At 41.7% G+C, this 27,504-nt stretch overlaps 1 protein-coding gene and 1 long non-coding RNA gene across 2 annotated transcripts in view; both read left to right on the forward strand.

The window, feature by feature from the left end:
- Nucleotides 1-27,381, forward strand: part of DCAF12 (DDB1 and CUL4 associated factor 12) — a 30,056-nt gene extending 2,675 nt beyond the window's left edge. The window contains exons 3-9 of the mRNA XM_042831126.1: nt 7,171-7,377; nt 8,615-8,675; nt 14,713-14,906; nt 15,915-15,980; nt 16,639-16,801; nt 23,681-23,865; nt 24,577-27,381. Of these exons, the coding sequence (XP_042687060.1) occupies nt 7,171-7,377; nt 8,615-8,675; nt 14,713-14,906; nt 15,915-15,980; nt 16,639-16,801; nt 23,681-23,865; nt 24,577-24,735 (1,035 nt within the window). The 3' untranslated portion in view covers nt 24,736-27,381. The remainder of the gene's footprint in view (nt 1-7,170; nt 7,378-8,614; nt 8,676-14,712; nt 14,907-15,914; nt 15,981-16,638; nt 16,802-23,680; nt 23,866-24,576) is intronic.
- On the forward strand, nt 484-4,209 carry LOC122166965. Its single transcript, XR_006170925.1, has 3 exons — nt 484-1,857; nt 2,166-2,275; nt 4,055-4,209. It is a non-coding gene; the product is annotated as an uncharacterized LOC122166965 (long non-coding RNA).
- Nucleotides 27,382-27,504: the final 123 nt, after the last annotated feature.

Genomic DNA, 27,504 nt, shown 5'->3' on the forward strand with positions numbered 1-27,504 from the left:
TCCGCAGCTGAACTTGGATTACGGATGGACATTGTGCTGATGACAGAAGTCAGCCTTGTCATTACAAGATTATATGCGAATTATGAATACTGTAATAACTTTAGTTTGGTTGCTTTGTGCTTGTGTTACAACAGCTGGAGTGTTAAACGACACTCTAATTATAAGATTTTTCTCTCTCATCTCCTGAGTAAGTAACATAATAAAGATGAGTATCTTTTGCTTATTCTCACGCACTGAAGTTGGGAGTAAATTTATAACAACTTCGTTAACTTTAATGGTATTAGTTACACTGGCATTGCTTGTAATTAAAGCTAATGCAACAGAAAAATTTAAACCAAACCAGTTACTTGAATCAAAGCATGAATGTGACGCTGGGAGCTTCTAGCAGTTAATTTATAAATTGCCTTTGGCTGTGCTGTGCCAGAGGTAGTCACTATTGTAATAACAAAAAAAAAAAAAAAAAAAAAAAAAAAAAAACCACAAAACAAAGCAAAAGCTCTTGTCATGAGACAGGCTTTGCTTTTAGTTATTTGACAGTACTGGTCAGTCTAAAAGCTGAAGAGAATGTAGAACTCACAGTTGTGCACTTTCAATAAGAATTGTAATTTGTTTTATTATTTTGGGCAACTTTTTAAGATTCACACTGAGTGTGCTTGTGTGTATGAAAAAACTTTACTGACTTCCATTGAATGCTTGTAGTTGGTCAGCCAACTGTGTCAAATTATGTATTTTAGTTTATTAAAGGTGCATAATTTCTTTCCTAGATACTTTATTACGGAACTTACACAGGCATTCCAGTGTCAAAAAAGTCAAGTGGGATTTTCTGGAGTGCAAAGATCTTTTTGATCATGTATACAATGGGCTTCTTAAAGTTCTTGAAAAATAAATGAGGAAACAGGCAAACCTCTGAGATGTGCAGATGTTCATAGTGTGTCATCTTGGCATCTCAATTACCAAAGGCTGGTACCAGGAAGTCTCAGATAATACTGTCTGTAATTAGTGTGCTGTACTCATGCTTTTCAGAAACAGAAGAGATTGTGGAGAAAACAAGCTTACAACAGGAGAGAACTCTGAATGTTGATTTTTCTTCCCTTTACTTTATTTTAGGAAATGGTGATGGATAAAAGCAGCTTCTGAAAGAAGCACAAATCATCATTTTGCTGTGTCTTTTGATCCCTTAGATCTATGTATCGTAATTCTTTTGCTAATTGTGAAGTTAATTGAGTAAAAACATCTGATTCCCTGAATACAGAAAGCTATTTAAACAAACAAAACCCAAAGGTACCCAAATTCCTTATTGTTTGCTCTCTTCTGGTCTCTCAGGTGTCTTTTCTAGGACTTGAATGATTGCCAGCTCAATAGCTTTATTTCTCCTTGGCAGATTCACGCACTGCTTTGGATAGCCTGGTGTCAACTTCAGGAGATCCCATGTTTGTTCAGCACAACTCATGTAATTGTAGTCTTCTAGTCCAGGTGTCTGTAGTGGTGAACAATACAATTCATGGTTCTTATGTCTGTGAATATGGAGGGCTTAGGTGGCAATGGTTTCTACTTGCTTTGCAAGTTAATGTATCCCCTGGTTTTGGCTGTGCTGTCAGGAATCAAATAGACTGCTTGTTTCTTGCACCAAGCAGGGGAAAAAAAGTCGTGTTCCCACAGATTGTAACTCTGCTTCAGCACTGTACTTTGTTCACTGTAAATAAAACTCTGATACCAGTAAATAACACCTCAATTCACCTTTGTTTCAGTGTTTTGTGAGAGCATAGTCAGATGCTGTTTCTCTTGGGAGCATTAGGTTTTCTCTCTGCTGCATGTGATGCCATGTCTGTTTCCAGAATTTGTTAGCTTCTTTGCCAGGTATGGTGTGGGTGGCAGAGATGCCCTTTAGTGAGTGAAGTCTCTCTCTTCTCCTTCCTTTCCATCTGTCGACATGTATTAACTGTTTGCCAGCCTTCTGAAATTAAACAGAGAGCAAGATGCAAATAAAAACTGACAAATGTGGCTTTGGCAGTGAACATATTTAGTTGCATCAAAGTGCTTGCCCAGGAACTGTGAGGGCTTAAGAGTTTCGTATCCAGGTGGAATGCTTGCTTGAGCTGCTCTGCCTCTGGAAATGGGAATTCAGGGTAAACTCACTGACTTTTTTTTTTTTTTTTTTACTGCAGTTAACTCCTCAGAAGTTCCTTCATGTTCTTGATTGTTTTTCTTTTTCTGGACCTTTTTGAGGAACTTGTGTAAGGCCATTACCACTGCTGCTGATTGTACTGCACAACCTGTAAGTAGGTTCTGTGCTAAGATTAATGCATGTTCTGATCTCAGTTGGGAAGGAGTTCTACTAGTTTGAGTCTGCTTAGTCTTTGAAGGTATAGTGTTTCTTGGAGACTTGGCATGATATATTAGTGAATCTGTGTTGCTACAGAAATGAAGAGCTTTATGGGAAGCATTTCATGATTTAAAAAAAACCAGAAGTGTTTACAATCCAAACATAAAACAATACTGAGAAACGTGGGAGGGACAGGGGGGAAATCCATGCTTTTCAGTGTAACCAGCAGTGGTGTTAGTGTAACTACTCTAAGCATTGTCTTATTTCTATTGTTTTGTTAGTGAAATAAAGTTTAGAGATAATGATGTCATTTTTCAGCTTGGCTGAGACTGAAATTATTGTGGTCGGGTTCAGCTGGTTGCTGGCCATGCCCTTGCAGAACAGGATGTTCCCACCTGCTCATTCTTGCTGGCGCTAGTGTTCACACGGCTGAGGAGTCAGCTGGGTCAGCTTGCTGCTTTGTATTGTGACAAAGCCTAGTTTCTGCCAAAGGCAGAGAGAAGATCTGGGTGACCTGGAGCTACCTGAACACCTGTTGTTGTCACAGAGCTGGTGAGGCAGGGAGCGTATGTGCAGAAAGTACATGTAGATTTCCAAAGATTAACTTAAGCCAACTGTGAAACTCTACCCCAAATTATTCTTTCAGTGAGCCTCCTTAGTGAGGCAGTATGTTTGTTTGGAGTTTTTTCAGATGCTTATACGAATGATGAAAGTGCATTATGCTGTGTGATTTCAGGGCAGCATGTGAAGAATAAGTAGTCTTGTTCTTTGTATCTTGTGACTCTGAGGCTATCCTGTTTCTGAAATAAAAACACACTGTAGCTGTGGGTGACATGCTTTGGTTTTGTTCAGATTGGTTTGAACAGGCAGCCTTAATTTTCAGTTGATTGTATCTGCTGTTCTGTGCACAAATCCAGCGGCGGAGAATGCAACCTGTTCTTCATGTGATGCCATGAAAATTGCATTTCTTAGATTTTTTTTAAATCTTGCTCTACATATGAAGATGAGTCTTATCAAAGTTTTGATGTTCCCACTAAAGTAAATATGACCAGAATGCTTCTTGAAGTAATGGTTAGGTCAGATGTAGCATTAAAATGGCATAGGCAGAAATATTTATTACTTGCTTCATTTCTTTGACAAATCCTTTTGGTTAAAGACTTGTGGGAAGTACAGTTATATTTACTGAATGTGTATCTTCTCTTTTCCTTTCCCTCCTAAACTTTGTCCCTTAAAGGCAAGTCAAAAAATGAAAGTGACATCCAGAAGATGGATTTTGCAGTGCAGAATCAGGTCTTCTGATACTTGATTCCTTGTTACAAGAAATTGGCTTTTGGCTTGTTGATCAATTAAGTTCCTCCATTAATGAAGTGAAACATTGTAAACAGTATGGCAAGGGGACAGCCTCTTTAGAAAATGTGTAGGAGCTGCGTGAGAGAAGGATTTCTACTATTCTGCAATACAAAAATAAAATAATAAAGAAATAGGCAGGCAATTAGTAATTTCGTTGAGTGTGGAAATTATAGCCAGATTCTAAAAACTTGAGATTGAGACAGATGTAGTATGAAGCTGTACCAGTCTGCCATGGTTCTAGAGTGACACAGCACTGTTGTAGGATATCCTTATGAATGTTAAAGAAAGGATTTCTCTGTGATGTTGTTCATCTTGTTTCCTTGTTAGAACAGTATTGTCCTGTGGAGAACAAGATGGCTGAATTTGCTTTGTTTCTCACAGATTAGGTATGGTGCTTGGACTGTTGGCCGATGTCCGAAGCAGTGTGAAGCAGTCCTTCCTTGAAGTCCTGAGGATCAAGTTATTTGGCATGCTGATTACTGTCATGCATATATTTTACTAGTGGGAAGAATGCAATTGTGTAAAACTTAAATTCAAGGGGCAGACAGCTTGCTGTAGGTTTGGTGTTTTTTTTTTTGTGTGTGTGTGACTGGCTTTTAGCTTCTGTACAAGTAGCTGAAAAAATTCTTATTCCCACTTCATAGAGTGGGGAAAAAAAATGGATAATACAGCTATCATGCCTTTGTCAAGACTCTTAAAGAGTCTAGACTGCTTGGGAGCAATTTTCAGTTGTACTTATTTCAACAGTAGCAACAATACCAGTTTTCTTGGGAAAAGTAGGATAAACTCTGTTTTCTTCAGATTTATTTAACTACATGCTGGAGTTATGGCTGAACTTGTTTATAAACAGTCAGATATTTTACACTTTATTTACTGTAGTGTCTTTAAAACTCATAAAACCGTGTTCAGTTGTCAACATTCTTAGCTGGATGCCTATTTTGTTAGAATGCTTTAAAGCCCAAAAGGCAGAAGTGCTAGGAACAGCTGTTTCTGCATGCTGAATTTACAGGGAAGATTTCTTGACGTTTCATGGTTCTACTTGTAAGTGTGAACTTCTATCTTCCTGTGCTGTCCCAGATGATGCAAAAGTCATGATGTGAGCGGGTAGTGCTTGTTTATTTTACTCCGGGATTGTGCTTTTAGTTTGCCTGCATTATGTTCTGTTTTTTCCTATGTGCAGTAGTTCCTGCTTCAGACTCTACAGCTGAACCTTCAAAGCCTGCCCCTTAACTCAGTGTGAGTTTAGGGTCTGTGATACTTCAGTATTGTATGTTTCCAAGTTCTTTGACTAATTGATTAGTTTACAGTTTAGCTTTATGAAAGGAGTTTCACATTAGGCTAAGTATTTTTATTTATTTATTAACCTAGTATCAGGCACAGATGTGTGACAGGGGTGTCAGATTGGAGAACATGGAAGGTTTTTAATTTCAGTCCTCCTATCTATTGAGGTGCCATTTGAGCTGTGCGTCTCTAATTGCTGAAACATGATTTTTGAGAATCTGTGGGCATCCTGAAATGTGGATGTGTGTTTTCCTAATGATCAATTTTGGTGCCAGCGTTAGGACCTGCAAGTGACACCAGGAACTGTAGAAGGAGGGCAGGGGGAAGTATTGAGATCTTCCGTTGAAAGAAAACATTGAAGAAAGAGATGAGAGGAGAAGAAATTAATGCCTACACTGCAGGAACAGGACAACTAGTTTCCAGGGATGAAGTTAGGGCTGCTCTGTATGCTGAGTGTTCATGAGTAGGTTTGGACGCTCAACTGCACTGAGGGGAGTGAGAAGTGTCCTCCACCTCTGCCTGCTCAGCTGCACTTCAGCTGTTCCGTCACCCCCTGCGTCTGCATACAGAATAAAGAACTGAAGGTGAAGATTCAGCAATTGTAGGAGCTGTGATCTCTGTGCAAGACTGATGACTACAAAGGAGAGTGAGTTGTGGGTTGAAGTTGGCGTAAGTCTACATAGAACACGACAATGATATATTGATGGAATGAGTAACATGATACTTGAACAGACTTTGAGGGAACCAAACTCTTCAATAATCCCGATTTGCAATTGTACACTTTTCTTGGAGCCAGGTATGCTCTGTGATATTCCGTTTTCTTTTCTGTCGTTTGTGTTTCCCACAGTATCACGCATTCACAGGTGTTGAAAGAGACCTCTGGAGATCGTTATGTCCTACGCCCTGCTAAAGCAGGTTTCCTACATGAGATTGCAGAGGAAGGCATGCGGGTGCTCTGTCACCTTCGAAGTAAAGGACTTTGTTGTCGTGTTCATACTGAACTTCCTGTGTTGAAGTTTGTGCCCATTCCGCCTTGTCTTGTTGCTGGGTACCACAAAAAAAGGAGCCCAGCCACATTCACTTGACTGGTACTCTTTAGATATTTCCAAGTGTTGGTAAGATCTCCTCTCAGTCCCTTCTTCTCCAGGCAGAACAGTCCTATCTCTTTCAGCTGTTCCTCATACAGGAGGTGCTCCAGGCCCACAGCCACCTCTGTGGCCCTCTGCTGGTCTCTCTGAGTAGCTCCCTGTGTTTCTTGAGCTGGGGAGCCCAGAACTGGGCACAGTGCTCCAGATGTGACCTCTCTAATGACAGAAATTCTGTTGACACAAAACATTCTTGACAGAAGTTGCCTATTGTCATTAGCTAAGCATTTATAAACTGCTCATTTGGCACATTTTTCTCCTGGAAACTGAAGATTGTTAGCCTGTGCTGCGTGGTTCTTTTCAGTTAAATCAGTTTGTCTGTTGGAGCAGCTGCACTCTGGACACTTACGAAGTGATCCAGTGTGAATGAAGTTAGACTTTGTTGGACAATGTAAACCATACTTTGCTATAATTGTAGTTTAAACTATAGTTTACCATTATAGTAAACTATAAGCAAACTTTACAGTTGTATGTTTGAACTGACATAACTCAGTGTTCAGTGATGGGTGAAGAGTTGCAGGACTTCATAATTGTTGTTGCTTTTTTTTTTTTTTCTGCCAAAGGAAGAGTAACACTGACATAGAACTTTTATTTTTGCCAGCTGATGAGCATAGCTGTTCACTCTGGCAGTGCTGTGTACCCTTATCTGTGCAGCCACAGACTTGTTCTAAGTGCCCTTGGGCTTACTGACTGCTTTGAGGTGGATCTATCTTTCTCACTTGTTAAGAGTAACTTGAGAACAATTTTGTTTTCTCAAAGTATTGAACAGGTAATACATTTTAGACTGAGTGTTTGGTTATTTGAGAAGCCTTCTATGTAAGATTTCTCTTTCTGTTCCGTTGCTCTGCAAACCAAGTAGTATTGTTGAAATAAACCAATTTAGTTAAAGTGGGTTTTATTTCTTTTAAGTAGCAGTTTGTACATGTTTTTCCAGCCACACTTGCAGCATTTGTGGATTTCAGCCTCGGGAGAAAAAAGAGGAAAGAGTTATCGAAACCAAATGTCTTTGAATGCTTTGTTTTCTTGATCTTTGTTTAATGGTGACTTACGTACTCTTCTTTTCTTTTCCAGTTATTTGTGGTAGATGTCCAGACTGGTCAAATTACCAAGATTCCTATTCTGAAAGACCGTGAGCCTGGCATGGTGAACCAGCAGGGCTGTGGGATTCACGCCATTGAACTCAACCCCTCAAGAACCCTTCTGGCTACAGGTGGCGACAACCCCAACAGTCTTGCAATTTATCGTCTGCCTACACTTGATCCTGTCTGTGTCGGAGATGTAAGTGGCAATAGTTGGGAAAATTTATTGTTACTTGTAAGAATTTTGTCTTAGAAGTGCCAGTCAGAGGCAAGGTTAAGACTTCTGAGTTTTGTAGTGAAGAGTGAAAAATTTCTGAATTTTTGAAAGCTTCAAAGCACTACTGATGTAGTCTTTTTTTTGCTTTAATGAAGTATCTTAAACATGTGAGGTAGTTCTGATTTCCTTTTCCTTGCCTTCATTCAGGTCCACTTCAGATCACTTTTAAGCATTGAAATTGTAACAAAATCTAAAGTGTCATTTCAATTATGATGATGAAGATTGAAACTGACGCACAAAACTGTTAGCAAAAAAGCTCTTGAAGCTGGAAAGATGATGCACGTTGTTAAAGTGTTTCCTTTTCCAATGCAGCTTACATATGCGTTATTCCAGAAGCAGAACTTGGCTTTGAGGATTAATTCCAACTCTGTGGCTTATGGCACTTTGATGTAAGCTGTACCAGAATCTATTTCTGAAATGTCATCATGCTTTTTTAAAATATCCATTCTTGAAAAGAAAAAGGCTGAAATGAGTGCAGTGATGTCCTGTTAGTCCTTCTGTCATTTCTCCTTCCTTTTGAATAAGGACTTCATCACAACAGCAAAGGTCAGAGTTTCAGCTGTAGCACATAGTGAAGCCTTCCTGCAGCTGGCTGTGAAGATTTTTATGACTTGCTATTCGCTTACATGCTGCTGTGACTTTGCAGATTTTTCAAACATAACTAAAGGCTTGGAGACTTTTCCTCCCTCTGGTTTCTTTACATACTAAATAGAAGATTCTTGAATTAATAGTCTTGAAAAATTATTCATATATTGTAAACAGTTTTAGTAAGATTAGTTTTAGTTTATTATCTGTAGCAGGGAGATGTGTTTTAGGAAATATCTATTTTGTGAAGGTAAGGAACACTGCTTTTGAAAATGAAATCTAAGTCCATACATTTGAGATCAGTTTGGCTTTGGTTCGAGGTCCGTTTTTCTATGACTTACTTGCTCTCTAACTGTTAATTGTATGTTTAGCTTTATGAAAATAAATTTAAAATTGGTGTTGGATATGTGAGCTACTCCAGCTTCATACTGGAATTTTACCTGTATGATATTTTTAATGCAGGTCTGGTTTTTTTTTTTTTTTTTTTTTGTGCTTGTACTAACCTGGAAAATGAAGAATATGTCTCTGAATATAATGGCACAGCAAGTCTGACTTTTTTTTCTTTTCCTTTTAGGATGGACATAAGGACTGGATATTTTCAATTGCATGGATCAGTGATACTATGGCTGTTTCTGGTAAATGCATTTTTTTCTATCAATGTTTTATTATGCTGGCATACTGCATTAGTACAAGCCTTAAGGAAATGCCTTTATCAGTGCACGAGAGCACATCTGGCAGTGGTGATCATCTGCCAGTATCCTTGATCCAAATGCTTCTGTTTGATTTCCAGCGAGTGCACTGGGAGAAGGAAAGAGCTCACTGTTGTACTCACTGTTAAATTTAGCATTGATGTTGTGGTTAATTAGGCAAAGGATCTCACTCTGAATACTGTGGCCTTCAGTATTCTGTGCTGAAACCTTACTATGCTACGGGCTCCACGATCTGTAGCCAAAACAGGACAGTCCTACTGCTGCAGGACTCTTTCCTTTGGCTCCTTTTGGTGAGACCTTGTGGTTCTTCATCCCCAGTTTCTATCTGAGAGTGAAGCACATGCCGGTGTTCTTGATGTTTTATGTGGAAGTCCTTCACTGGGTTATGGGCATGATTAGACCTGAAGTATAGGGTGGGTGTATATAGGACCTGCTTTGAGGGCAGGGTACTTTTCTCTGTGCCTTCAGAGTCATTGTAGCTGACCGTATCAGTTGAGTTGACCAGCAGCATGACTACTTTGGCTTCTTTTAGTCAGTGAAAGACAAGAAGCCTCTTGAAAGAGGTTTCAGCCCATTCACAGTCTGAGTTCTATCTCTTTCTATGTCTGAATGGAGCTTATGGTTAGACAAATTAAGTCTTGAGTTTGCCTGAACCCAGAGCAATGCGCTGTAGTCACTAAACCATTTTCTTAAATGTTTCATGCTGATCCAGGAAGTCACTTTAAACCTGCTCTGTATAAATGCTTTTCTTGATGCATGCCTGGTATTGTAAGTAGAGCTGTGTGGGTCTTTACTTAAAACTCATCTTGGGGATGAGAAGGAAAATTTCGAAGAACCTGTTGGAGTTCACACCTTCAGAACTTTTGATTTCTTGTTTTTGAGCTGTAAATAGTATTTAGTTTTCATGTAGCTTTTTAGTATCTTAAATTCATTTTCTAAGTCAGTAGGATCTGTTTTGAATACTGTTGCATTTGAAGCCATTTGGAACTACTTTGGTTATTTGAACTATTCTGGATTTTTAGTACAGTGCTTAGTGTTGTTTTATATGTAGGTCCCTGACCTAGATATGATTTTTCTGGAAATAGAGGGAATTTATTGTCTTTTTAACAGATGTTGTCATGAGTAGGTCTCTAAACAGTGACTTACAAAGAAGGATTCTGCATGAGGGAGAATTTCAAGAGGGGCTGGAATACAGCAGAACAATGTTCTTTTCCAAAAATCCTATGAAGACTCTTCAATGAGAACTTAATTTGTATAACCAGTTTGTTATTAGTTAAGCCTGTTTATAGACTCATAGAATCCTCACATCTGAAAGGGGCCTTTAAAGGTCATCTACTCCACTCCCCTGCAATGAGCAGGGACATGCACAGCTATATCAGGTTGTCCAGGGATATGACAACATCCACACCTCTGGGCAACCTGTTCTGGTGCCTCACCACCTTGATCATAAAAGCCTTTTTTCTTACATCCAGCCTAATTCTCCCCTCTTTTAGTGTGAAACCATTTCTCCTTGTCCTGTCACAGCAGACACTGCTAAAGGGCCTGTCCCCACCTCTCTTACAGCCCCCATTAGACACAGACAGGCCGCCCTCAGGTCTCGCTCAGCCTCCTCTTGCCCAGGCTGCACAGCCCCAGCTCTCAGCCCGTCCTCACAGGGAGCTGCTCCATCCTGACCATTCGTGCGGCCCTCCTCTGGACGCTCTCCAGCAGGCCCCCGTCTCTGCTGTGCTGAGCACTCCAGCTGTGGACGCAGCGCTCCAGGTGTGGTGTCACAGCGCAGAGCAGAGGGGCAGGATCCCCTCCCTCGCCCCGCTGGCCGCGCTGCTTCGGATGCAGCCCAGGATCCGGCCGGCTGCCTGGGCCGCAGGGCACACTGCTGGCTCACGCCCGGCTGCCATCCCCCGGCACCCCCAGGTCCTTTCCGGCAGGGCCGTGCTCTGTCCCGACGTCCCCCGGCTCGTACTGGCAGCGGGGGTTGCCACGACCCGGGTGCGACGCCTCGCGCTTGGATGTGCTGAGCCTCAGGAGGTTCCCCTGGGCGCACTGCTCAATGTGTCTTGGTCCTTCTGAATGGCATCCCCTCCCTCTGCTGTGTTGACTGCACCCCACAGCTTGGTGTCGTCACCAAATTTGCTGAAGGTACACTTGATCCCTCTGATGTCATTGATGAAAATGTATTGATCCCAGCACTGTCCCCTGTGGGATACTGCTCATCAGTGATTTCCAGCCAGACATTGAGCCATTGACCACCACTCTCTGGACTCAATCCTGCAGCCTTCATTCATCAAACAGTCTGCCCATCATATCCGTGCTGGTTCTCCCGTATCTATTCCCTGCCATCCATGCGAGGATTTACTCCGTGATCTTTTCCAGCACAGAGGTGAGGCTGACAGGGCGGTAGATATTGGTGTCATCCTTTTTACCCTATTTAAAAATGGATGTGGTGTTGCCATTTTTCCAGTCACCAGGGGCTTCACCTGATTGCCACAGCTTTTGAGATATCATTGAGAATGGTGACTACGTTGGCCAATTCCCTGAGGACTCTGGGATGCATCTCATTGGGATCCATAGGCTTGTGGATGTTCAAGTTCCTCAGTTGGTCATGAACCTGATCTTTGCTTACAGTGGGAGGGGCGTTGCTTGCCCAATAACTGCCTACCAAACCAACCATTTGGGGGCTCTGTGGCAAGCAGTTAACAAAGAAGACAGAGAAGAGGCAAAACAAAGTTAAGTACCTCAGCCTTCTTGTTTGTTGTAACCTGCTTGCCTGTGTCACTCTCTGGGGGGGTTATGCCCTCCTGGACTTCTCTGGTTGAGGTACCTGCAGAAGCTTTTCTTGTTCTTTTTGGCCTCCCTAGACATGTTCAGTCCAGGCTGGGCCTTGGCTTTCCTGACCCCATCCCCACACAGCCTAGCAGCTTCCTTATTCTCTTCCCACAGTACCTGTGCCTGTTTCTACTGCCTGTGCATTTTCTTCTTCCCCTTCAGTTTGACTAGCAGGACCTGGTTGAAAGCCAGGACACTTGTCTCTTGCCTTCTTTTCTTGACTTTCTACACATGGGGATGGAGAGCTCTTGCATGCTAAGGAGAGCTTCCTTAAGGATTCACCAGCTCTGTTCTGCGCCTTTGCCCGTGAGGACAGTTTCCCAGGGTGTTTTGTTGACGAACTCTCTTAAGAGCTGGAATTTAGCTTTCTTAAAATTTAGCATCCTAACTTTACTCTTTGCCTGTCTCACATCCCTCTGGAGCATGAATTCAACTACAGCTCAGGCAGCCTCCAATCCTGATGTCACCAGTCAGTTCATTTGCATTGGTGAGCAACAGGTCCAGGAAGCTGTCCTCAATGCATTGCAGGAGCCTTTTTAGTTGCTTACAGTTCGTCATGCTACTTTCCCAGCAGATGGTATGTGCCACGTGCCTGCAGCTAATATAAAAAGCAATAATGGAAAAGGTCAGTTAGTGACTTTTTAGGAACTTGTGGGATAACCAGCATAATTTCATAAAGAATTATTTGCATAAAGGCAACAGTACCAATATTCCAGTGCATTTATATGGTAGCTTTCTGTCTTTCTGTGCTGACAGGATATAATGTTTCACATGGTTGTCAAACTGAGATGATAGAATATTGTGACTGTCTCATATACAAATCAAATTAACGTTAATTGTTAATTGGGTTAGGATTTTCTTTTATAGAGAGGGAAAAAAAGCTAATCCTGGAATTTGATTTTGAATTTATTAATGCCAGTCTTCGTGTGGTGCTGATTTAAAAGTCTGTATTAAAAAAGTAATTCTAAGTCTGCTACTAAGACTGAAGAAAACAGAAGAGATTATTAGTTTTTCAGTGGTGAGATAAGGTCACATTGGGGCACAGCGTGAGGAATAGCAGTTACTGTTGAGTGGAGGTGTGAGTAAAAAGTGCCATGTTCACTCTTGTGTGAAACTTCTAGCAGGATATCAGTTCTAGCCTCCAGATGAGAGGCACCAAGGGAAGACATGTCAAAAGCAAAGAAGTAGGTCTGAATGCTAAACTGAATTCCTGAGAACTTCACCAATCACACTGGGAGGAAGCAAAGACAACTAACCTCTGGCACTTCAATCAGCAAGATTAAAATAACACTTTTATCTGAAACAATTAACCAGGAATATTTAAGCTCCAGATGTTTAGGAATTAGCAAATATCTTTATTTGAACTGAGAAACTAAATGAGAGCTCTTGTTTCAAAACTCAGATTTCTTGGGGTAGGTTAGATGACATAGAAAGCAAGAGATGAGCATTTGTTCATCTGACATAAAATACTGTTTTCTTCCAGCCTGAGGTTAGAGCTTTGACAGTACGTCATCTCACCGCTGTCAGAACTGTTGGAAGAGAGCAAACTGGGCCATGGGCTTGATTAGTTTTACTACTTAGTTTCAGTAAGGGCAAGACAAGGATTTGCTTCTAAAACATACAGCAGTGTATATCAGTGCTCCGTGAGTATAACATTAAAATTCTTAACTTTAAGTAGCCATGATTCAGAGAGAATGTCTCAATTGCTGTACTGACTGGACAGGGATTTCCATGCCAAAGGTTTCAAAATGGGCTGACTAATTCTCAGGATGAGCCTAAGCTAACAAATAACGCTCTTCTTGGCTTCAGGGCTAACCAGTTAAACAACGTACGTTGTCTTTTTGTGGCTGTTAGGGCTATTAAAATGGACTGCTTCCTCCTGAAGTGAGTCAAGATATTTGGAAATTCTACTGCTGGGCATTCAGTCTCCATAACAAGATTAGGTGGTATTAGAAGCTATCAGCGTGTAAGCTGAGTGGCAGCATGTTTTGTCATTTGCTACCTGCTGCTGTGCTATGCCATTGGAAGTTCTCTTTCAGTCTAGTGGGTGATGCTGACAAATTCAGTGAATTCATCTGCCAGGGGGCAAAGACATCTATACAGTATTGCAACAAGATGTATTGGTAGGCACTACTGCAGGAAGATGGCTTACTTACTTGTCTTTGTAGCTTGCTCCTTGTGAGTTTGCCATAAGGATTTATAGATTCTTAAATCTGTAAATTTAACAGGCTGATGAAGATGTTCAGTCTTTTCTAGTGACTTCAAAGCATGGAAATGTAACTTCGGTTTTCCTTGTGAGAGAAGGGAAGTGGTTTTTAAATGGTGTAGGGAAAAAACTGAGTTTTGAGTCAAATCTGTCAAGGTTGACTGAAATGTAATTATGTGTGTCAGAAGAGAAGGACATAAGCATTGGATTAGGTCTTCATTGACTTATGAACCAAAGAGGCTCAGCTTTTGTCACCTATTTTTTGATTCATGTTTTGGCTTAATATCTCCAGATTTCTTAGAAAAATACAACTTGTTCAGCTTAAGTTTCTTAGTTCTTTGAAGATGTTGTACGGGTTTAAGCAAAGTTCAAAACAGATCAAATCTGTTTTACAGTAAAATTGTTGCTTAAAAAAGCTGTTTCTTTTTAGTCCACAAGTATGCATTTGTATACTTGTGCAGTGAGAGAAATCAAATGATTCAAAATGGACATAAATATAACTACATTTTCTTGGAGGCTTTTTGTGTTGAATTAGCACACATAGCCTTGGTAAGCTGAGCTAAATGTGTTGACTGTTCAGTTATGTCAGAGTTTATTTCACTTATGAATCATTAATGGTTCATAATGCATTTCTTTAATGCATTCTGGTCTATTTGAAAATAGATTCCATACTTAGAAAAAAGTACAGGAAAAAAAAAAACTTCAGCGAGGTCACAATATTATAACTTTATAGCTCAGGAAGATCATGTTATTAATCCTAATTAATGACACCCAACAATGCGTTCTGTTGTGTTCATCTAAAAGCAGTAGATTTCTTTCCCTAACGTTTTGACTGTGTTGTTTATTACAGTTTGTTTCTCACAGGGGGAATTTTATGTGTGTTTGTATATATGTTTTTATATATGTGAAATGCTGTTACTGTTTATTCAGGTTCTCGAGATGGTTCAATGGGTCTCTGGGAAGTCACAGAGGATGTGCTGTCCAAAAGCGATGCTAGGCACAACTTGTCTCAAGTTCCTGTCTATGCCCACATAACACACAGGGCTCTGAAGGATATCCCTAAAGAGAACACCAATCCTGACAACTGCAAAGTTCGAGCACTGGCTTTCAACAATAAAAACAAGGTCAGTCAGATACTCAAGACAGTTGAAAATGCCTAAGATTGTCCAGAGGTACTAGAAAAAAGTGATCTAAATCAAGTGTTCTGAATCCAACTGTGTTAAGGGGCAGTGTAATGATCCTTTTGTCTTTCCCGTATGAGATGTTATCTTCATCTGCTTTGTCTGCTTTTGCCCCCTTCCCCCCAATTGAAAAGACTTGTGTGCTTCTTGAGAAGGAACAGTTCTGCTGTGAGTCTGACTTTTGATTTGTACCCCAAAGGGGGCAAGGGGGAGCACCTTCAGGAACCACAAGTAGTACCAAAACCAACTGTTGTAGCTAGCCTTGAATGCTCATGTTGCTTTCCTTCACCTTTCATGAAGACCAGCTAATACTCAGATAGTTCCTGATTTGATGTCTGAATTATTATTAATTGTTCAGCTGGTGGGGTGATTGACACAAAGGGCAAGCACCAGTGTTTGCTTTGGTGTTACTGGCTTTTGACAAAGTAAATGTTAACCTCTCCAGTGCTGACCTTTTATTAATACTAGAGATGAATTGTACTGGAGCAAGAAGGAATAGCAGCTCTTCCTTCTTTAATTTCTGCCCTCAAACAACAGAAATCTGAAGTCAAGAAGAGCATGCTCTTAGAAGCACAATGCTCCTACTGGCATTTTCATCGTGCTAATCACTCCTCTGTGATGGAGACTTCAAACAGCTTTTTCAAGTAAATTAGTGCCAGAGTCAGAATCAGTGTGGGAGCTGCTAGGTGCCAACTTGAGTTTATAATGTCTAATAATTTGCATGTTTGTCCAACGAGATCTAACCAAAGTTATTTTTGGTTGTTTTAATAGTTCTTATTCTACCTAGCACCTTTGTAGTTTGTGTTCCATCGAGATCAATAGGAAGCGAAAATTATTTTTTGTAGAAGCATGTACAGGATTACAGGTGAAATATATATCATGCCCAGCAGTGTGTGATGTTTTTAAAGGCTTTTGTAACACAGAAATTAACTGTGCTTGTTTATTTAATAGGAACTGGGAGCAGTGTCCCTAGATGGGTACTTTCATCTTTGGAAAGCAGAGCACACGCTGTCAAAGGTACCTTTTCTGCTTTGGTGTTACATTTTGAAAATTGTCTGCTGTTACTGCTGTTTGTTGTTTTCCATCTGCTTTAAATGCTGGTGGAAAGCAGAGTGTGTAAAATAGTTAAAAGCTTTCTGTAAAATAAAATGTACCCCTCAAAAATAAATGAAGCTTCAGGAGGTGAACACACCACTCTTAGCCTTCTGCTGATTCTGCATGAGTTGAATGAGCTATTGCACAGAGAGTGAGTACTTATTTACCAGTGATTGTAAAGGAAGTTAAACATGCTGAAATGTGACTGTAGATTAAAATAAGACCTATCTCTGTTTGTACATAAGGTGAGCCTTTTCAGCAGGGAGCAGGTGCATCTGTTTATCTGCTAAAGCAATAACAACAGCAGAGAAAAATGCAGAACAGTTTGCTAAAATATCCTTTGTTCTTTGCAAAATTCTGAAGCCCAGCCTTTAGCATCTCAGATTGCTTCAGGTAAGGTCTTCTGTCTCTTTCATGTGAGTCAGGTTGTTGCTTTTCTCTTAAATTCTGTTTTCATGTTGAACTCTTTTAATTGCAGTTCTTGTGCTGCTGTTTCCTTGAACAGAGCTTACAGATTTTTTTTTTTTGATTTCTTGCTCTTTTATTGTAATGGGTTGACTTTTTTCTTCTTTGTTTCCAGTTACTGTCCACAAAATTGCCATACTGCAGGGAGAATGTGTGTTTGGCTTATGGTCAGGAGTGGTCAGTGTATGCAGTAGGATCACAGGCACATGTCTCCTTCCTGGATCCAAGGCAGCCATCTCACAACGTTAAATCTGTCTGTTCCAAAGAGCGGGGCAGTGGTAAGAAACTTGTCAAAGGGTGCTTTGAACTTTTTGCTTGCAGAAGTAGCAACTTAAGTCTTCAGTAAGACGAGTACTTCTTGGTTGTTTTTTTTTGTTTTGTTTTTTAAACAGCTCTCTTAAAAACCCTGTTTAAAATTTTCTTTCCTCTTTTGACGAAATCTGCGAAATCAACTGATCTCTTATGATCAGCTAAACCATGTGAGTCCAGGGACCGTACTGAGTGAGTCTTGGGCTGCATTTAAGTTATGTATAATATAGTTAATGTGTGGAAGTAGCAAAACTTGTTTTAAAGTATCTTCTAATTAAAACATAAAAAGAACAACTGAAACATACAGCTAGGGGATATTTGATCTTGTTTTTGTGGAACTAGTGCATCTGTCAGGTGCAGTGGAAATGGGTGCGATTCTTAATGAGATTTTTTTTAAATGAAATTTTACTCTTCCTGTGTTTCATCCTTGAAAATGTTTGCTCACAAATGTTCACTGCCAAAAAGCAATTATGTTTTTGAAGGCTAATTCTAAACAGACTGAGCTATAGTTACAGTAGGTATCAGAAGAATAAATTACTTAGGGACTTGCCAGAGCCTGTAGGCCTTGAGGGGAAAATTAATCAGGATGCTTTGGGGATATTGCCAACTTGGCAAGAATACCCAAGGTCCACAAATCCATATAATTGTATGGAAGCTACTAACCAGTAAAATTGTGAAAAGAATGAACTGGAGTATTTCTAACTTTGTAACTTCTGTGTATAAATACTGTGCTGGTAGTTTTGTGCATGTGCTTGATCTGTGGGAAATCACTGAGCACCCAGGCTTGCATAATCTCAAATAAGTAAGCAGTGTCTCTCGTGTGTGTGTGTGATGATTGACTTACTGCACACCAGGCAATAAATCTGGGACAACAACATGAGTGAGGTGTGATTGTAGAGTGAGGGATCTTCTTCTCTTTTAAGATACATCTTAATAGATTTTGAAAGAGAGAGATGCATATTTTTTGCTGTTCCAGAACTGTGTTTATCCAGTATCAAAAAGCATAAAGTTGTGTTGCAATAACCTGAGTTAGCACTGCTCTACACCCTCTCCATGTCCCAGCTTCAGCCCGAACAGTTCCAATTGTGCACTGGTGCTTGGTTGCTTAGTGATGGATGCATGAACTCAGGGCTGCAGCTGGCTGCTTGATGGAGGAGAGCTATGGCCATGATGGCAGGGCAGCTGGAGGATGGCCTGGGATGGGCCTGAGCTAAGCCATGTGCTGTCTAAAAAGTACAGAACTTTTAAGAATACTTTTGCTTCTGATTTTTTTTTTTAATCTCATACTCTGTTTTCATATGAAAGCAAATGCAATTGTCTCATCACTGTTAATATTGTCTAGTCTTGCATTTTTCTCTGGGAATAGAGGAAAAAGCATGTTGTCTGCTCTTTGCTATCATATTTGAAGTCTGTGGTGTGAGTGCAGTCTTGCTCTACGTTCAAAGCCACAACTGAGACTTCTGATTTTCAGTATGTATTTATTTTACCTATGAAAAAACTTACTCTTAAAGCAATACTCCTTTGTAATTATTTTTTTTTCTGTTGTGGATGCAGTCTGTCCAATTGAACCTTTCACCAGGGCCAAGTATAAGGCCTTGCTGGGTGTGTGCTCCCATGCACTTCTCCCCATGACCTTTGTTTGGAAGCATGAGAAGAGACACTGTGCTGCAGTACCCCACTTTAAACTATATTAATCCATCATTAAAAAGTTAGTCCTTATTTAACTTATCTGAGCATACGTATCTTCACTGGTTGGGTTGTCAGAACAAGAGGCCCATAGACTAGGGTCAAGAAATTCTTTCTTTTACTAGTTTGTTCCCAGATAAATGTCAGGGCCTGTTGCTTTCAGATATGGGAGAATTTTCTTCAGAATGAAAAATAGCACTTCACCAGCCCTGGCAGCGTACCGGCACCACTGACCTCGCTGTCACTGAGGACTCTGTGGAGGTCCTCTGCCTGCTGTCTTTCTGATATCGTAGGGAAGAAGTATCAAGACACTGGAGTGTGTTTCTCAGCGGTGGCTGGAAGTCTCTGCCCCAAGTATGTCATCATGCTGATGGGAATGATCTATGTGCAGGTAGTATGTCTGGGGCACTAGTTGGAGTCTAGAAAAGACCTTTTTTCAAAACTTGTTTATGTACAGTGGATGCATCTCTCTTTATGCCTCAGTTGTAGGCATTTAAGTGTTACCATTTCCCAGGATTCTGTGTGCTTCGATTTTCTATTCATCCCACTGGGTCTTGGTGTGCTGCAGCATCTCTAGAAAGTAGGTTGTTTTTTCCTGGTCTAAAATATGGCTTGATTTTCAAGTGTTTTAAGTGTTACCTGAACACACTGTCTGCTTCCACGTGCACCTGATGAGTCACAGAGTTGTGGAAGACTTGATTTGGAAAGGTCCTCGAAGGATGTCTCATTCCAGCAACCTTGCTTCCAGGAGGAAGGTTGGAACCTAAATATCTTTGATGCCCCTTCCAGCCAAGGCCTTTTATGATCACCAGCCCAGGCCTTTGTAGTTGTCAGGCGCTATCTGAGCTTGCCCAGTGCCCCATCCGGCCAGACACTGAACACCTCCAGGGACAGGGCAACCCAAACCACCCTAGGCAGGCTGTTCCAGTGCCTCACCACCCTCTCAGTGAAAAACATTTCCCTGACATCTGATCTAAAATCTCCCTTCCTTTAGTTTAAAAGCTTTCCCCCTTGTCCTCTCACTATCTACCCGTAAAAAAGTTGATTTCCCTCTTGTTTATGATCTCTCTTTAAATATAGGAAGGCTGCAGTGAGGTCCCCCCCAAAGCTGCCTTTTCTCCAGACTGAGCCTTGTCCTTCAGCCTGTCTGTCTAGGTGAAGTGCTCCAGCCTTTTGATCATCTTTGTGGACCTCCTCTGGACCGCTCTAAAAGCTCCACTGCTTTTCTGAGCTGGGGGCTGCAGACCTGGATGCAGTAATCCAGGTGGGACCTCACCAGGGCAGAGTGCAGTGGGGCAGTCATCTCTGTTGCTCTGCTGGCCACCGCTCTTTTGATGCAGCACAGGGTGTGGTTGGTCTTCCAGGCTGCAAGTGCTCACTGCTGGCTCATGTTAAAGGCTTTCATACACCAGAACCTGCGAGTCCTTCTCAGCCTGGCTGCTCTCAAGGAGGTATTCTTCCAGTCTGTATACATTGTAGCCCTGACGCAGGTGCAACATTTCCACTTGGTCTTGTTGAACCTCCTTCAATTTACATGGGTCCGCTGTTTGAGTTTTTCAGAATCCCTTTGGTTGGCGGCCCTTCTGCTGTTTGGAGCCATGGAGCTTGATGTGATCAGCAAACTTACTGAGGGTGCACTCAATCCCTTCACCTGTTTCACTGACAGAAATGTAAGAGTTCCAGTCCTGAGAGGGACTCTTGGGGGTCAGCACTCATCACCAGCCTCCACCTGGACACAGAGCTGTCGACCACAACCCTCTTGCTGTGACTTGCAATCTATTCCTTATCTACTCAGTGCCCTTCAAACTCATATCTCTCCAATGTAGAGAAAAGATGTGGATGTGGGTGATACAATATAAAGAGTACAAATATGTGAATCTCACACTAATTTCTTATCTTTAGTGTTGTGTGTAAAAGCAGGTCAAAGAAAGATGGTGACATAGTAAGTCTGGAACTGGGGCTGGTTTTTTTCCTAGTATAAATCACCTGCTTTTCGCAGAAGGCAATTAAAGCTTTTTAGTGTTTCTTGCAAGTGTTGCTTTTCACAACAACTGCACAGGAAAATGCAGGGCCCTGAACTCCAGTCCTTGATCAGCAAGAGCAACTGCTTTCTGCTTGGCTGGCATATAGTGTGCTTGCCCTTGACTTGTATCCTGACAGCAGCAATGTTAATGTAGCGGGCAGAGCTTACGAAGCTCAGATTCTGTGTCTGCTCTTTGTGTAGTGCACATCTGCAGTATGTAGGGTCTCCTTGTCTCTTAGGGCTGAGACTCAATTTTCTGGCCCAAATCTTCAAGCCCATAGATGGTAGTACAGTGTTCTGAATGTTAGAGAGCTTTCCTTGGTCGGTTTTAGGCACAGGTTGTGCTTTTAGTTCAGTATTACTCATCTGAGGTGGTACTTCAGTGCCTTAGGAGCTGAGAAGTGCCATTCTAAGCCTCTTATTCACGATTGCTCTGTTTCATTCAGTTAAAGAGAAATACGCAATACAGATCTGTGAGTCTTTTTTTTTAACCAATAAATAGCCCTGAAAAGTATGTTGTCTCCATTCATGCTACTTCACCTGTTTCTGTGAAGCAAGTGGGTTGCTTGTCAAAAGCACTTGTAGCAGAAATAGAGGATGTGTCCTTTTGTGCCTTTCTCTTCTTACTCAAGTGACTGCTTTTGTTGATTGCAGAGTGTTCAAAGCCTTCTGAATGTATTTGTCTGCTAGAGCCAGGACCTTGTAGTGGGTGGAAGAAAGATGTCTCTGACCTACTCATGTGCATTTATAGCTGTGAATTAAATTGGACATTCTCGTATGCATCTGGTAAATCTAATGTAGTAAGTGTGAGAACTTCACAGTGTTTACCACCTGATATCCTGCAGACTTCAGTTCCTTTCTGAAGCATGACAAAATGTAGCTTTGCCTGTTCTAAGCGTGTGTTGCAGATGCGTGTGGCTGTGGATATAACAGGTTATGGAATTGGAAAGATGAGGGCGGGTTTCTAGCTAGGACCCTAAAGGTAGAAAGTCCCTGGCTGTGTCCGTATCTTTTGTGTACTCTAGCATGATACAAGTTTCACTGCCTTCCAGTTTCACTCAGTATAGTGACAGCAGTTTGCAAGTGGATCTTTTTAACCTCCTGTTTGAGTACTTGCAATTTAGTGATGCTTTAAACAGGCCCAAGAAATCAAAGAGTGTATAACTCAGCCCAACATCATGTTATAAAGGAATGGAAAGCATGGAAATGGTGGAATTTCTTCATGTGTAAATGGGTAGTTTGGGGTAGGGTACTTACACAGAGCAAACTTTTGCACAATAAATAGGGAATAGGTGACAGGATGCCTTGCAAGTTCTTATATAGAGGCACACAGAATCTCCTCCTTCAGACCTGAGAAATGTGATGGTGTTTGGGTTGTAGGATACCTACTCTGCTTTCATTGCTAGGTGAAGTGTTAGAGATGCCAGCTGTAAGGAACGTGCACTTATTTGAGAGTCTTGAATAATTGTTCTTAGACTTCAAAATTATTTAAGATCTTGATGTCCCTTAGCAAAACGATTAGCTGTTATGTAGTTATGTATGCATAGAGCTACTCTTGTTGATCAGCAAAATGCATTTGATGGCAGCTGAGAGTAATTTTCTTACGTGGCCATTTAGCACAACTTGGCAGGTAGCTAGGTAGGGGTGAGCTCGTGGAGAAACACCAGTAAAGCATTCTTCTCAATGTGTGTTGCCACGTACTTGGTCATGCCACTCGGCCCCAGTACTGAACCCAGGATGAAGCACTGGCCTGGATGGCCAGGCCCAAAGAACTGTAGTCAGTGGAGTTAAATCCAGCTTTTGGCTGGTCATGAGTGGCCTCCCCCAGGTGGGCTCAGTACTGGGACCACTCCTATTTAACTTGTTTATTAAGGATCTTGTTGAGGGGATTGAGTGCACCTCAGTAAGTCTGCAGACGACACCAAGCTGGGAGGGAGTGTTGATCTGCCTGAGGGGAGAAGGGCACTGCAGAGGGACCTGGATAGACTGGATCGATGGGCCACGGTTAACTGTATGAGTTTCAATAGGATTAAGTGTCAAGGCTTGCATTTTGGTCACAACAATCCCAGGCAACCCTACAGGCTTGGGGAGGAGTGGCTGGAAAGCTGCCTGACAGAAAGGGACCTTGGGGTACTGGTGGGCAGTCGGCTGAACATGAGCCAGCAGTGTGCCCAGGTGGCCAAGAAGGCCAGTGGCATCCTGGCTTGTATGAGGAGTGGTGGTGAGCAGGACTAGGGAAGTCATCCTGCCCCTGTACTTGGCACTGGCGAGGCCTCACCTCAAGGGCTGTGTTCAGTTTTGGGCACCTCAGTACAGAAAGGACATGGAGGTGCTGGAGCAGGTCCAAAAAAGGGCAACAAGGCTGGTGAAGGGCTTGGAGAATGTGCCCTATGAGGAGAGACTGAAGGAACTGGGGCTGTTTAGACTGGGGAAGAGAAGGCTGAGGGGAGACCTTATTGCTCTCTTCCAATATCTGAAAGGTGCTTGCAGTGAGAGTGGGGTTGGTGTCTTCTCACTGGTGACAGGTGACAGGAGGAGGGGAAACGGCCTCAAGTTGTGCCAGGGGAGATTTAGGTTGGATATCAGGAAACACTTCTTAACAGAAAGGGTTGTTAAGCACTGGAATAGGCTCCCCAGGGAGGTGGTTGAGTCACCATCCCTGGATGTGTTTAAAAGCTGTTTGGATGTGGTGCTCAGGGACATGATTTAGCAGAGGGTTGTTAGAGGTAGGGTAGCACAGTTATGTGCTGGATCTTAAAGGTTTTTTCCAACCTGAGCGATTCTGTGCTGCATTTACTTAAGGCTCATTGCAGTCAAAACAAGGCTTCTCTTGAACTTAACCTCTGCTTTCCTGGCAGAGCTGTTGCCTGCTGAAAGTGTGGCATTGTACTATTGTGCCATCAGTGGAGCAAATGGCCTCTGAGAAGAAGGGGAATAGTATGTGTAATTGAAGCTGCTGCTTCACTAGTACAAGTGGGATTTATCTGCACTGCTCCACAGCAGTGGGTAAACTGATATACTGTGGAAAATACTGGTAGGAGTTTTTATTAAAGAAAGTATTACACATCAAGCAACAGCACTGCAGAACCAAAGCATCCCTCATCCTCACTAAACTGTATGACATTTCTCTGTTTGACAGGCATTCGATCAGTGAGCTTCTATGAACACATCATCACAGTGGGAACAGGGCATGGTTCCTTACTGTTTTATGATATCAGAGCCCAGAGGTTCCTGGATGAAAGGCCCCCACGTGCCTGCTATGGACAGAAGCAGAAATTAGGAGGAAGTGAAATTCTGAAACTGACTACAGGGAAAGGTTGGCTGGTGAGTAGCCTGTAGCCACAGAGCTCGAGTGAGTTGTTTTTATGGTAACTGTACGAAATGCAGGGCAGTAAAACTATGGTCATGTAGCTGTAATAATGAAAACGAAATGCTGCGAAATTGTTTTCACAGGCACTTCATGAGGGGTCTTGAGTAGCTGGTTGCTTGAATGTAAGGCGGACTACTCTGCTCATAAACTGACTCATAGATTTTATATCTTTTGTTATAGTCAAAAGCATGGACTTCTAGCTGTCAGCATCTCAAATGTTGTCTTCCTGTAAGGCGTGCTAATTTAAACTGGTTTTCAAATTAAGAGATTTAATTAAACTGTACACAATTTTAAAAACGGTGTCTTTCTGAAGTAATGCTATGGTAGGCACTTGAGTTCAGTTTCCTGTGTTTTGCTATAAATCAGTTAATGGAAAGAAGTTGGACAAAGCGATTATCTTTTCTATCATTGTGCAACTTTAAAAACTAATGAAAATTGGTTTCTTCCCTACCCTTCACCCCATGTGCCTCCAATGTTTTGTGCAAACCTCTGAAAAAGCTTCAGGAAGTCTCTGGTATCTTCCAGTTAAAGTTGATCTGCCTGAAGCTTCAGAGATTATTAACAGAAGAGATCCCTTTTAGGCCCTGGAAACTACATTCTGCTGCTGCGGAACTGGGTTTTCTGTTTGTTTGGCAAAAATAACAATCTCAGCTTTCTTTCAACAGAATCACGATGAAACCTGGAGGAATTATTTTTCTGAAATTAATTTCTTCCCGAATGCTGTTTACACCCACTGCTACGACTCATCTGGAACAAAGCTCTTTGTGGCAGGCGGCCCCCTTCCGTCAGGACTTCACGGGAATTACGCTGGTCTCTGGAGCTAATGATAACTCTTAAAAAATGCTGATCCTTACGCAGTTTTCTACTTTCTTTTCCTTTGTTTTAACAGTGAATGAAACTGTGTGATGCCATTGAATTTTGGTTTAAATGCAAGTTATTTTTTTGTCAGAGTTTTCTGTTGGCTTCCGACAGTTTTATACATCTCTTTGAACCAGTTCTTTGCTTTAACCTCCTTGATCCTTTCTATGATGGGTATTTGATATCTCTTTTTATTTTACTTACTCTGAATGACTCCCCACATTTAGGCTATCTTGGCCACGCGCCCCCTCCCTTACTTTGCTGCGAGGTAGGATTCCTTTCTAATAGAGTGGTTGCTCCTGCACTTTCTGTGAAAGTCTGGGGGCTGTGTGTGTGCAGGTACTTTGTGTCAGTTACATTACCTGGAGTGAGGACTACTTGTAATTAAAAAATATTAAAAATATTTATAAGAGATAAGCTACTTTATCTGCAGAGCCTGGCCCTGGCCTGGGTTGATCTTATTTTTTAAAAGTACAACTCTAATGATACTGTTTATATGTAAAGGAATACAGTAATTTTAAGCTGTACTCATTGGAGCCCAGGGATAGACTCCCCAGGGATATTACCCATCAAGTCCAAACTGCAGAAGCACAGGAGTTCTCAAAAGTGCATTTACATTTTAACTGTAGTTTTCAGCAGTGCCAGGAGCAAAAACATGATCTTCTGTTCCTGTACTTGATCCAGGTATCAGCTTGCACAGCTGGAGTTCGAATGGGCTGTTCTGCAGTGTGGCTGTTGTAGAATAACATTGCATTGAGGGGCCTGCAGTGGTGATGAAAGGAAATGGGGGCTAGGGATACGAGTTTTAATGACAAGAAAAAATGAACTAAGCTATTTTCCAAGCGAGCCAGGGTTCCCAAGTATGCTGCTGTGGTAGCTCGTGGGTTATTTTCAGACAGTCTAAAGCCCAGGGTTTTTGTCCCAGGCTACGGAATTTATTTCCACTTTATGTCTGTTCTGGTTGTTAGGGTCGTTAGCCATCTGCTCTGATAAGCCAATGGAATAAAGAAACTATTTTTTCCTCTAAGGTTAAAGAGCGTGTCTCAGACTTGTCTAGTGCAGGCTAAAAGCTTACCACGTAGCAAGGTAACGTGCTGTTAGCTCATGTTGCCTTAGTATCCACTGTCATCTAGCTTGCAGCAGGAGGTGTTCAGTCTTTCCCAGACTCCCCTACTGCCTTCTCTGTTTGAACTCCCTTGAATTTTGCTTGGGACTATGGGTGGGGAGAACAGATCCAGTGCCTTTTGGGTCCAGCTGTGAAGTGTATGCACTTCAGTATGTGATCTTATCTAATACTCGGCTAAAATGCAGGGCTCCAGAGTGCTATTCCTGGCCTTCCAGCAGGCACCAGGAACTCTTGCCTTGTTACCATCTTCTGCTGGGATGAATGTTGGAGCAGAGTGCATGCCTTGGCCTCGCTGCTTTGGTGCCAAATGAGCAGTTGAAGCTGAGGAGAAAAGGCAAGACTGGGACATGCTCTTTTCTTCTGTCTCTGCTGGAGATTACAGCTGCCACGGTAGAGTGACTCTGTTTCCTGCAAGAGTTCCTGCCAGATTTATCAGAGCTACTTACCACAGTCTGATTGTGTTCTTACAGTCCCTCTTGTCTTTGTACGCAGCATCTCCATCAGTAATGCCAAGTACTGAGACCCTGACTTACATCTTTTGCTGATGGGATTACACAGTGTAATAGTCTGTTCCTGAAGGGGGGGAACAGGCTGGTTTATCTGGCATTAGGCACCAAGGAGAGGAGGTAAATAATTGTAGCAGACCTTCAGTCCTCTTTTCCTGCTATTCAGCTTTTCAGGAATATGGGATCTTGTGCTGCTATTGATTGTAGGAAGCTGTTCATTTTATTTCTCACCTCTTTTAAGTAGACTACTTTTTTCATGTTTATAATCACATGCAATCAAACTATTGACTTTTATGTTCAGTAATGCCCAGTTCGCAGTACTGGGAAACAAGCCCTAAACAACAATCAAGTGTTAAGAAACAGACATTCCCATGGAAGCTGAAGCTACAACGCGATGTTAGCTTGAGCGTAGCATTGTGGGTGATGCCCACTCTCTTCACAGACACCTTGTAACTGGTCATTCCTCCAGCCTTCCCTGTTGTACTGTCAGGTCAGCCAAGGAGAAGTGCTACTGTTCTCTCAAGGTGTTTTCTGGGACTGTTGTAAAGCATTGAGCCCATTGTTTTGTCCCTTCATCAGTGCTACTGGTGTTAGTCCAAGGTGAGTAAATTACCAAAGAATAGTAAATAGATGTTTGTTCATAGTCTCAATTGCTCATTTTCCACATAGATCCATTTTAAAATACTTTGAAAGAGTGCCCAGAGACCTGACCAGATCTAGTCTATCCACAAAGGTTACATTTGTATTGTGAGTGATTCTTGTGACTCCCTTAATGAGGGAGACTTCTGAATTTCATTATGGGGATATTTGTGCTGCCTCTGTTTGAGGTCTTTGGCAGCATTTTTGTATTTTAAGGATTAAGATAATTGTGTATCAGTTACTCTTCTGTAGAATTTCAACCTCTTTCTTCACTCGAGCACTTGCTTTGTATATAGCTTGCAGCTGCAGAGTTACAAAATTAAAGTTGTGTTCCATCTATATTAAGTGGTGGTTTGTGTCTGTCTTTTTGCCCATCAGCTGAGAGGGACTGACCTTGTGATGAACGGGTTTCCCTCACCTGGTGCAAATGTGAAATAAAGCAGGCTTATCTAGACTGTTTGTGG

Source organism: Centrocercus urophasianus, unplaced genomic scaffold, assembly GCF_019232065.1.
Source record: "Centrocercus urophasianus isolate 14NV4802_14NV808 unplaced genomic scaffold, USGS_Curo_1.0 seq_35, whole genome shotgun sequence".
In the NCBI taxonomy this organism is placed as follows: Eukaryota; Metazoa; Chordata; class Aves; order Galliformes; family Phasianidae; genus Centrocercus; species Centrocercus urophasianus.